The sequence below is a fragment of the Sciurus carolinensis genome, chromosome 13, assembly GCF_902686445.1.
Source record: "Sciurus carolinensis chromosome 13, mSciCar1.2, whole genome shotgun sequence".
NCBI classification, from domain to species: Eukaryota; Metazoa; Chordata; class Mammalia; order Rodentia; family Sciuridae; genus Sciurus; species Sciurus carolinensis.
Window position 1 is genome coordinate 32587421 of NC_062225.1, and position 12434 is coordinate 32599854.

The following is a 12434-nucleotide window of genomic DNA, read 5'->3' on the forward strand; positions in this document are numbered from 1 at the left end:
GTTATAATGCCAACAATAATACCACACCTGTTGGCTTTCATTTTTTTTTTTTTTTTTTTTTTGGTGGACAAAACATTTGCTGCCCATGATAAGATTTTTAGGTAATTATTTATTGCTCTTATCTTGTGTTTGAAGAAATTAAGGATATGATTCACACAGCAATTAGGTCTTAACCCAACTTAATAACAACCTTATGGAGCCCAGTTTTCATGAGTTCATGTCCGCTGATATTTCTATAATACCTCAGTTGTCTTCTTTCCACATAATTCACTCATGTTGGGTGAAGCTCTACCATTCAAATAGCAGTTCCCTTGAGTAATTTTACTAGCTTGTTGAAAAAAACTATTGATTCCCCACATCATGCACTTTTGATCTGTCTTCTGGAAATTACCCATATTCCAGAATCAGAGGAAGTACTGAAAGAGTAGCCACAGGCTTCTATCTGAGAACCAGGTTGTGTGTGGTCTGGAAGGATTTAATGAGGTGATGCCCAGCGTTTTATTCTGGACCTGCTGCGTAAGTGGTGTTAAACAAAACTGTCAATTCTTGTTATTTCTGGTAATTATGTTCTATAAAGTAGCTAGGAATGCTTAATGAGTAAATACATAATCATTGTTCCTAGGGGAAATGTCGGGATAGGTTCCTGAGACTACAATTCACAATCTTTTCTCCATTCAGTTAATGCATAGCCATGTTTAATGGGAATTATTTTACATTCTTGATTCATAAACATCGAACTCAAGACCAATGGCACTGACACATGCCTAAATGGAACTTATCACAAGAATTTTTCTCTGTTAGGAACCTCACAGCATTTCAGCACTACACTTAGGGGCCATTTTATAGAGCAAAATCACCAGCAAAATGCACAACGATACGAAAAATATGGCACTAAATAGACCGCAAAAAGGACACTTGTTTACAGTATGAGAGCTGAAAATGGGAAGGCAGAGAATTGCCTTGTTCAACCTCATCTGGGAATAAGCACATTGGTGACTCAAATTTTTGCTGGTTTTCTCATAGTTTGCAAGTGATTGTGAAAGTGCTGCATATATTGATTTGGGGTATACAAATATATTTTAGAGAGTAGGCAAATTTGCAAATGAAGAATCTATGAATAATGAGGAGGAAGCCTACAATTCTTTCTTTTCCTATATTCCCTTACCCAGCAACTTTTGAAAATTGACCTTCGTTTCTTAATTCTATACATGTTGAGCATCTTTAATCTCAAAATCCAAAATATGAAATACTCTGAAATTCACAACATAATAAATGATGATAAGACAAAAAAAATTTTCAGATTTTGGAATCCTTTGGGTTTTTGGATTGGGATGCTCAGCCAGTACAGTCTATGTAAATACTCCAAAATTAAAAAAAAAAAAAAAGGAAAAAGAAAAAGAAAAATCTTTCAAATCTGAAACACTATTAGTCTCAAACATTTCAGATAAGGAATACTTAACCTAACTTTTTCCCCTGGTAACCCCTCTGTGCACATACTCAATAGCTTTACAGTGAGCCATAGTCATTCTAGTTTTTTAAAGAGGAGGTGGGGGAATGCTGAGATCAGGCATGTCTCCCTGAAAATGCCTAAGTAGGTCTGTTTGGCATCTATCTGTGGATGCCTTCATTTACACTCATGAAAAGTCTCCCCACCCCACCCCACTTGGATGCTCAGATATTGTTTAAAATTCCTCTCCTTCCCAGCAACAGAAGGCCTTTTTTCTTTTTTCCCTTCTCTGAACAGATTTCAGTGTTGAAAGAGGTGCATTCTTTCATCTGGTAAAAGTTTCCTGAGACCAAATATAAAAATTGTCAAGAATAGATTCTTTTGAACAAACATATGTCATCAAAGAGACAGAGAAGTTCTGTTCCTGTCAGTGTGTGTGTGCTTTTGGATCTTTCTGTGTTTTTTGTATATGGGAGTGGGGCACGGAGAATTGGGGGTCCTGGCCAACCTGTGCTCGTGGCCTCCCTGGAATGGAGGAGACACGCTTTCCAGAATGGCAGGGCATCCCATAGACCATATCAGGGTCTGGCTCTGCCATCCACAGGAGGCAGAGTCAACTACAGTCTGCACTACCCTTGTCACCATTAGTCACACTTTGTTCTGTAACCCACACAGGCCATCATGGCGCAACTACCGCAAGAGGAGAAGGCAAAAATAGCTGAGCAGGTGGAGATATTTCACCAAGAGAAAAGCAAGCTGGATGCCGAAGTGGCCAAGTGGGATGACAGCGGCAATGACATCATTGTTCTGGCCAAGCAGATGTGTATGATCATGATGGAAATGACAGACTTCACAAGGTGAGGCCCAGACACAGGCAGGTGAATATTTTCTCATTAAACCCAGACCCGTGGCAGTGTGTATTAACATGTGAAAGTCTGCTGAAAAATTAAAATACTGTATCAAAGCAAGGTGCTGGTATTATAAACTTATATGGAGAAGTGCAAATGGTCTGGACTTAATTCCTGGCAGATAGGTCCTTTTGGTCAAAGAGAACAGATTCGTTTTTTGAATTATTGTTGCTTTAATTATCCTCAGGCAGTCATAAAATAAAACCCCAGAAGATGGGTGATTCATCTTCGGTTGGTGCTGTTTTGAAATGTGTTTCAATATTATTCCAAAGATTTGTTAATTTTCCTTTGAGTGATTTGTTAATATTCCTTTGGAAGAATTCTGTGTGTGTGTCTGTGTACCTGTGTGCACATGCACATGTATCCATATATGTTGTAATTTCAGCTCATGGTCTAGCATTAATTTCTGCTCAAATTTGCCCTTTCATACAAAAATGGGACACAACAATCAAAAATTCTGGAAGTTTGTCAGGGAAATTAAAATCTGTACAATTGCTATTCCCTTTAGGTCTGAGTACTACTTTTGGTAAGTCAAGGGACCACTTGGGAATCTGTCAGGAGACTTTTCTTCACCAGGGTTCATTGCTTGTTCTGCCATTATACTTTGATTGCTTCTTTAAAGGCAACTCTTTCTACCCTTTCCACCACACAGAGAGCAAACAAGGGGAGAACATCCCTAAATTTTGAGTTAGACTATCAGGAGATTTGGGGCAAGTATCTTACTGTCATAATTTTTTTGCAAAATAGTAAAATAGTACTTGTCTTATTAACTTCACAGGAAATAATTTAAATTCAAAGAGGTAATACAAGTATAAATTATGCTGCCAAACTAATGTAAGCTATCATTACACTGTTTTTTTTTAAATACAGGTACACATACACAGGATGGTTTTTTGCTCTATTTTTTCATAAAATCCTTTAATAATTCAATGTGGTATTTGTTATTAAAACTATATAAGATATATGGCAGTGTCAAGACATTACCTTATGGGTGGCAAAGTTTTTAATAGTTGTTGAATGCTTCTAATAAGAAAAGCCTGGAAGTGATCATAGGTTACAATAAAATATGGAATATCTCTGCATCATTCCCTTTACCCTTTACCTCTGACCAATATGTACTTGAGGACATTGCTTGGCTCTTTTTCAAATATTTTAAAATTGTTTTTGACTTCAGTGAAATAACTTTAGTGTTATGAGAGTGACCTTTGAGACTTTAAATGTCATCATATTCATTAGAAGTTCAGATTTGTTCATTTGGTTAGTCTTTGTCGACAGCATAACCACATATTTATTTCGCCAAAAGTAATATTAGGAAAAATGTCTGAGTTGTTATTTAAGTCAGAATTTCCTACAAATCAGACTGTCATGGCAGCCTCAGTCATTGCTTTTCAAGGTCTGTGATGACTTAATTTGTTCACTTTCAACATTTTATTAGTATTTTATCTGATGGATATTATGCAATCCATTAATCACATCACTGGAACAAATAATCTCATTAGTTTAAAGTGAATAATGAATCTAGTCATGTTGCTGGTTTAGATCAGGAGAACATTTTATAGTTCTCAAGATTAGATATAACTGTGGTCAAGGAAGAGAGATATATTTGAGGAATCTTATTAAGTGATGTTAAATAAGACAAACTTTTTATTAGTAAAAGTATAGTTTTGAAAGTGAAAAGAAGGCTGATTCACTTTCCTAGGGATTTCATGTAATCATTTTGTGCCAATTTGAATAATGAAATGTCCAGGATGCTACTGCTTATCATTTTTCCAACTACATGATAAGTAATTTTGTGAGGGAAAGGGAGACGTTTGATAATTAATGACTAGAAAACCAGAAGAGGGTGTGAATTGGAAATGCCATACAGGGAGCGGGGGCTTCTCTGCTGCCTCCATCTGCAGGATCTTTGCAAAGAGGCAGTTGATTGGTGCCTTTCTTTTTGGCTTCTCACATAAGTTCACTCCACTTAGTCTCATGCATTATTATAATTGTCCATGCATCTTCCCCTTCAAGGAGGAATAATTTCAGCTTCATACCTCTAGACATCCCTATGTTCTATTTTCTGTGATTTAGAGGAAAGGGTATAGCTGATTAGAAATTTTAGCTTTGCTACTTTTTTCAATTCATATATTTAGAGAGCATGTGGGAACAAAAAACACCCTTAGATTTATTATCTTGTTGTTTTATTCTTATCACTAATTCATTAATTTGATTCAGTAATATCAGTGATACCTGCTCCATTATTGTTAAAATTGGAGAGGTTCTGCCTCATTATTCATGTAATAATGTCTTCATGGAGGCTAAACCTTATTATGCCTATGTCTTTTTCCTGCTCAGTTCTTGTATGTCATCTCATGGACACTGGCAGAAGCACTGTCCTACACAGGGTGAACTCATGTTTTTCATGTCATTGTTTAAGAAGGAAATAGCCTGTGCCAGTCTTGTGCCCCAATCACAAGAGTTGTGCAGATGACACAATTCTTTTGTAAGGAGTGAGAACAGAATGGAAACTAAGGGCAAAAAAATCTGAGGGTATAATCAACTATAAAATACTGAGCACTAGACTAAAAAACTCATGTGATCACTCTGTACTTTCCAAACTGAAGTTTTTGTTCAGGCGCTCAGTCCATCGGCCCAGGTAGTGCTGAACTCTCAGTTCCTGTTCTCTGCCCGTGTCAGTTCATGCCACATCTGAGTCCATGCTACCTTTGCATGGAAACTATCAATGGTTCCTCTTTAACAGAATAAGAAACTTTGTGCTTGCCCTTCAATGCCTACTGTATCTGTCTCTCTGTTTTACATATTTAAAATTTTGACCTCAATGCTATAATCTAAATGGTACCCTGGAAAAGAGCATCTCATGGTTCTGCAGTCCCACCTGACTTCTCAGGATTCTCCAGATTCATTCAAATGCTTTACTGTACATTTCCATATTGCTTCAGCTGATTGGGACTATTTTCCAAGCATATATTATGGAGCCCTCCTGCAGAAAAGAGGTTGCTATGATTCAAAACATTTGTTAATACCTTCCTTACATGCTATATTTCATTAGTAGAGACTTACATTTCATATTAAGTATTTAGACTTATTGAGAAGGCTATAGAAAGGAAACCTTTGTAACTTAGGTTAACTCAGAATTTGAATCCTGAGTCCCGAGGACATGATCTCAGTGTACTGATGCATTGATTTTTCCCATTATGACATATTATTTTTTACAAAATCAATGTGAATCAGTTGGCAAATGGAAGATAGAAGTATTATAGTAGTTTTCCTTGACTTTTTTGGAGTAACTGCTTCTTGGGAAAGACTCCAAATATTGACCTTTGTTTAGGAATCAGTTCTGACCAAATGAAGTTTGAAAAATCTATAGAGATAATTTGACTACTTGATTCTCTAAGAAAACTAAAACCATGTTCCAGATGGGGCAATAGAATGACTCCTGTCATTGAGAATGCTTTTACCTAAAGCACCTTTTAAAACTCCCAAAAGAATCTAGTGTAGGGTAGGGAAACACAAGTGGTGGAAGCCATTGTTTTGAGACTGGGAACTGTAGCCAATGGACTGTCTCCTTGTCAACACTTTCAGATAGCAAGACTCACTCTTCTGAGGCTTCAAACCCTCCTGGACTTGATTCTTATATTGCTGTTGGTTTTTTGTTTCTTGCTTCAGTGGGTACTTTATCATTATCCAGATGAATGTAGCTCATTTAGACTCATGTGTTCACTAGCCACACATGACTAAATTCTTTTTTATTGTGGACTATATCATAAAGTTTACCATTAGAACCAGTTTATTGATGTTCAGTTCTGTGGCATTAAGCTCATTTACATTGTTTGTGCACCTATCACCAGCATCTGCCTGCAGAACATTTTCCTCTTCATTAAAGAGATACTCTGTGCTACTGCATACTAAGTCCCCATTACTCTCTCCCTGCAGCCCATGGAAACCACCATTCTACTTTGCCTCTGTGGTTTTGCCTATTCTAGGTATCACATATAAGTGGGATTATACATTTCATGTTTGACTTATTTCATTTAGCAACATTTTCATGGCTTAGTCATGTTGTAGCATGTGCCAGAATGTCCTCCTTTTATAAGGGTCAATAGTATTCCATTGTATGGATATACCACTATTTGTTTAGCCATCTGTTAATAGACATTTGGGTTGCATCCATTTTTTGGCTATTGCGAATAATGCTGCTGGGAACACAGGTGTGTAAATAACTAGTCAGATCTCTGCATTCATCTCTTTTGGGTTTATACCCAAAAGAGGAATTGTGAGATCATATAGTGATTCTATTCCTAATTTTTTGAGGCATCACTAACACCATTTTCACCATTTTCTAAGACGCCTATCCCATTTATTTCCCATTAACAATATACAAAGGCTCCAATTCCTCCATATTCTTGCTAATTCTTTCTTTCTTTTTTTTTTCTTTCTTTCTTTCTTCTTTCTTTCTTTCTTTCTTTCTTTCTTTCTTTCTTTCTTTCTTTCTTTCTTTCTTTCTTTCTTTCTTTCTTTCTTTCCCTTTCTTGATTTCCTTTCTTCCTCCTCCTCCTCCTCCTCCTCTTCTTCTTCTTCTTCTTCTTCTTCTTCTTCTTCTTCTTCTTCTTCTTCTTCTTCTTCTTTTCTCTCTCTCTCTCTCTCTCTCTCTCTCTCTCTCTCTCTCTTTCTTTCTTTCTTTCTTTCTTTCTTTCATAATCATCCTAATGGCTATGAAGTGGTATCTCATTGTGGTTTTGTTTTCATTTCCCTTATAATTAGCAGTATCAAACATATTTTCCTATACTTTTTGACCATTGTATATCTTCCTTGGAGAAATGTTGGGTCAAGCCTTTATGCATTTTTAAATGCAGTTTCATTGTTGTATTTGAGTTTAGGAGTCCTTTATATTTTATGGATACTTACTCCTTGCCAGATGATACAATTTGCAAATATTTCCTCCCATTTTGTGTGTTGCCTTTTCACTTTCTGTTGATAGTGTCCTTTGATGCATGAAAGTTTTAAACTTTGAAGTCCAGCTTATCAATTTTTTAATTTAATTCCTGTGCTTTGGTGTTATAACCAAGAAACCATTGCCTAACTCAATGTTATGAAGTTTTCTCCTACAGGTTTTATAATTTAGCTCTTATGTTTAGGTCTTTGATATATTTTGAATTAATTTTTGTATATACTGTAGTATAAGAGGCCTATTTCATTTTTTGAATGTAGATATTTAATATTCCTAGCACCATTTATTTATCCTTCTCTCATTGGAACAAATATAATAATGCTATTGTGATTTAATAGGGATTGCAGTGATTCTTTAGATATCTCTGGATAGTATGACATCTTAATAATATTAAGTCTTCCAATTTATGAATACGGGATAATATTCCATATATTTACACTATCTTTAATTTTTTTTTTTTTTTTTTTGGCAACAACACAGAAGTTTTTGTCTCCTTGGTCAAATTTATGCTTCATTCTTTTTGAGACCTTTCTAAGTGGAGTTCTTCTTGCATGCTAGGTACCTCTCTAAGACTGAGCCCAGCCCAGCCCAGTCCAAGTTTTTTTCTTTTTTTTCTCTTCTTTCTTTTTTGCTTTTTGGTACAAGGGATTGAATTCAGGGGCACTTGACCACTGAGTCACATCCCTAGCCCTATTTTGTATTTTATTTCTAGACAGGGTCTCACTGAGTTGATTAGCATCTCCTTATTGCTGAGGCTGGCTTTGAACTTGTGATCCTCCTGTCTCAGCCTCCTGAGCCACTGGGATTACTTTCCTTTCAGGATTTTTTATTGTTAGTGCATAGAAACACAACTGATTTTTGCCTTTTTGATTTTGTGTCCTGCAATTTCTGTGAGTTCATTTATTATTTCTAATAGCTTTTTTTCTTATTAGAGAGCATTATAGTTATACATAGTAGTTAGATTCATCCCAATAAAATTATACATTCATGAAATTCAATTTCAGTGCATTCCTACCCTTGTACTCTACTGGTCTTCCTTTCACTTATCTATTGATTTATTTTTGACTGGTCTTTCTCCTTATACATAAAAGTGAAATTCCCTGTGGTATATTTATATATGCACATAGCATGCTTTTAAAAAATACTTCATTCTGTATTTCTTCCCCTTGCCCATCCATCCCCTCTCTCCCTCTCAGTCTCCCTCTTCTACTCTACTGATCTTCTGTATATCTTTATGATGTCTGTTCCTTCTCTTCTTCTTTATTTTACTCTAGTTTCCATGTATAAGAGAAAACATTTGATCTTTGAGTTTCTGAGTCTGGCTTATTTCACTTAACATGAAAACTTTCCATGTCTATCCATTTGTCCGCAAATGTCATGATTTCATTCTTCTTCGTGGCTGAGTAAAATCCATTTGTGCATATCTCCCAATTTCTTTACCCATTCATCTATTCACGGGCATCTGAATTCATAATTGCTGTTGTGAACTGTACTGCTATAAACATCAATGTGACTGCATCACAATGGTATGCTAATTTTAATTCTTTAGAATAAATACCAAGGAATGGGATAGCTGGGTAATATGATGGTTACATTCCTAGTTTTTCCAGGAATCTCAATACTGATTTCTAGAGTGATTGTGCTAGTCTGCAATCCCATCAACAATGTACTTTTTCCCCAACAGCATTTGTTATTTGTGTTCTTAATAATTACTATTCTGACTGGAGTGAGATGAAATCTTAATTTAGTTTTGATTGTAATTTCCCCGATTGCTAGAGATGTTGAACATTTTTTTTCAAATATTCGTTGGTCATTTGTATGTTTCTATTTCCAGTGTTTCATGTTTCATGACCCATGATTCTTCTCTCATAATTTCAATTGTTTCTTCCTACTTCTTTCTACATTCTTAAGCCAGATAATAGTGGTTTTGTTTTTATTTCATTTGTACTTACCTATATAGTTGGGACTATTTTTTTTTTTAATTGAACAAAATACATTAGCTTTTCTCATAAGAGAAACAAATTTAGCAAAAACTAAACTTTCAGATCACATAAGTTCCATCCTGTTTTTCCATGTAGCAGTGTCTTTTGAGCATGTCACTTAGTCTTCCTTCTTGGATTCCAGTCTTCAACTAGAAAATGATGCAATATCTGATCTTAAAATGTTTATTAGGCTCTCTAAGTTTGACTAAACAGCACCTGAGCCATATCTCTATCAAGATTGTGATTCTAAGAAATTGAATTGAGTCTCCAAAGTAAACTTGGAAGTTTCAAACATTTTTTTTTTTTTCCTAACAATATCCTGGTGAATCCATGAACTATAATCTCCAATAGAATAAAAAGGACATGCTTCTTTTCACAGTTAGGCTGAAATAAGAGGGCCTGAGCCTCATGCAAATACAAGATCTTTATAGGTATTCTTTACCAACTTAGCACATTCCTGAGGATCAATCAGTTGTTGGAAGTTTCAAGAGGAAGCATTTTCTTAGATCCTTTGAAATTCTTGAAATAAACACACATTTCCTTAGCAATGAAAAATCAAGCAGAGTGCAGCTCTTAATGACTAAGTTAAGATGAAGGCAAAAAGTAACGAGTAGTATGTCTGAGTGAATCTGTTGAAGGAATTTTCTAAACTCTGCAAGTTACAGAGAAATACATAGTAATGAGAATGTTATTAAGCACTGATACATTCTGCATCCAAACTTTCATTTGTTAAAGAGAGGAACAAAATAAAAAGAAGGAAGCTTATTTAGAGATAATAAAAAAATTATGTTAGAGAATAGGAACCAGATTGTCACAGAATCTTTAACTCATCCATATTACATAAAATTTACATGTAAAATCTCAGTTCATATTTTAAAATCTTAATGGCAACTGAAAACTCAGTGTGCTTTGTGGAAGAGTTAATGTGACTATAGCAAAATGAAATATCTTAAATTTATAATCTTCCTATGTGTGTGTTTAAACATTAATATGAGCCTCATATATTTTGCTTGTAGCTACTAATGTAGAAAAGTGCCAAAAGGAGAATTAGGAGAGAAATGGAACAAAATGCTCTTCATTTACATTTATTTACTGAAAGTCATCTGAAGTCTTCCATTTTGTAAAATGTTGTTATGTAAGGATAGTGATCACTACTCACTTGGCAGAACCCAGAGCAGTCTACATAAGTTACTTCTGAGTCTACCTACCACCTTTCTGACAATGGAATGTAATCATGTAACCTTAAAAATGCATTGGTTTTTAGAAGCATATCAGGAGACCAGGGTAAGTAACAATGCTTAAAAAATAAGGATAAACCTATTTAATGTAGTCCTTATTTACCCTTAAAGAGAATAGAAAAGTGATAACACATGCTACATTTTGTTTAAAGGTTCATGATGCAGCATAATTCCCTTTTCCTTGAAAACAATTATTTAAAATTAAAGTTTACCTAATTAGGTAATCTCTTATTAAACAGCTTACCTAATTGAAAATATTATGTTGGGGCAGTCAGTTTGGAAGCATAAAGATATTTACAAACATAGTGTTTTGTGTGTTCCTTCACAAACTAGTACCAGAAGTATTTAAAATACATGAGATTCTGGAATTCTGAAATTTCCAAAATTCTAGCCAAACAGTCCCCTATTACTTGCAAGGGATAGTCACTTTTCAAAGTGCCCTACTAGATTTAAATATAGAATAATATTTGACAAAGCTGCTGGGTGTGGTATGGAAGACAAGGCATGTGCTTTTTTTTGGGGGGGGTGGCGTAGTAGGAATTGAACCCAGGCATGCTTAACCACTGAGCCACATCCCCAGCCCTTTTTAAAATATTTTGTTTAGAGACATGGTCTTGCTAGGCCCTCCTAATTTGCTGAAGCTGGCTTTGAACTGGCAATCCTCCTGCCTCAGCCTCTGGAGCTGCTGGGATTACAGGCATGCGTATTTGCTTTATATTTTGACTAGACTCTCCTTAAATTTTAGAACTTATCACTTGTGACCCGTACAAGCTTGGACAAGGCAATGTATCATTTCGGGCCTATTTTGTCCTTCTCTAAAATGGAAATGGTGGTGGCTACTTGCTAGTGTTGTCATAAGGCCCAGTGGGAAAAAAAGCACATGTGACAGTGTCAGGTGCACACCACCTTTTGGGGGCACTCAGGAGAAACATCTTTCTAACCCATTAGTGAAGGGTTAAATGTGAACATGCACACCAAAATATGGAAAAATATTCCCCCAATTGCATGGAAATGAAATAAGCTATTAACCTGGAAATCAAATTAAGAAAACATCCAAAATCCCACTGTTGGGCCAGCACTAAATCAAATACAAAGCCAGAGCTTGGGACAAAGGATATGGTGGGTTTGTCCGTTTCCTTTCGTTAAGTGTATTTCTAATTATGTTGTATATATTGCTTCAGAGGCAAAGGCCCATTGAAAAATACATCTGATGTCATTAACGCTGCCAAGAAGATTGCAGAAGCAGGTTCTCGAATGGACAAATTAGCCCGCGCTGTGGCCGATCAGGTAATTTGAGAGGGAAGAGCAGGCTCACGCTGAGAAGAATCATTCATTAGCACTTGGGTTCTGTAATCAGTTTTATGCACACTATTAAATGCCTCTGAAGAACGAATGGTAGACAATCACTAATGTTTTACAAACTAGTCTAACTCTGCTGAGACTGAGTTGATGACATAGGTAATTCAGCTCAGGACCGAATCCTAAATTTGTGACCGAAAACTTAACTCTTTTTTTCTTTTTTCTTGGTACTGGAGATTGAACCCAGGTCTCCCTACTGTTGAGCCTTATCTCTAGCCCTGTTTATTATATTTTGAGTCAGAGTCCCACTAAGTTGCCCAGGCTTGACTCAATTTAGGGTCCTTCTGCCTCAGCCTCTGGAGTAGCTGGGATTATAGGCATGCACCTCCACGCCAGGCTCATGACCAAAATTCTTTAATATTGCCTGCTATTTAGGAGATGTAGTCTATGGAGAGTCACAGATTACCCCAACTATCCCCTTTCAGAACATCAGTTATTCTGCATAATGGGTACAGAAACAGAGAAAGCAAAATTCTATTTTTTTTTTTCACTCTTGGCATCTTGGCTTAAATATTTTTTCAGAGATCCCCTCCCTAATCCTTTGGTTTT

The 12434-nt window shown here is 35.9% G+C and overlaps 1 protein-coding gene across 4 annotated transcripts in view; it reads left to right on the forward strand.

Annotated features, from left to right (window-relative positions):
- Window positions 1-12434, forward strand: part of Ctnna2 (catenin alpha 2) — a 1081443-nt gene that overhangs the window by 1028882 nt on the left and 40127 nt on the right. For all 4 annotated transcript variants that reach the window (XM_047523044.1, XM_047523045.1, XM_047523046.1 and 1 more), the window contains exons 15-16: window positions 2123-2304; window positions 11708-11813. In XM_047523044.1, coding sequence (XP_047379000.1) covers window positions 2123-2304; window positions 11708-11813 — 288 coding nt within the window. The remainder of the gene's footprint in view (window positions 1-2122; window positions 2305-11707; window positions 11814-12434) is intronic.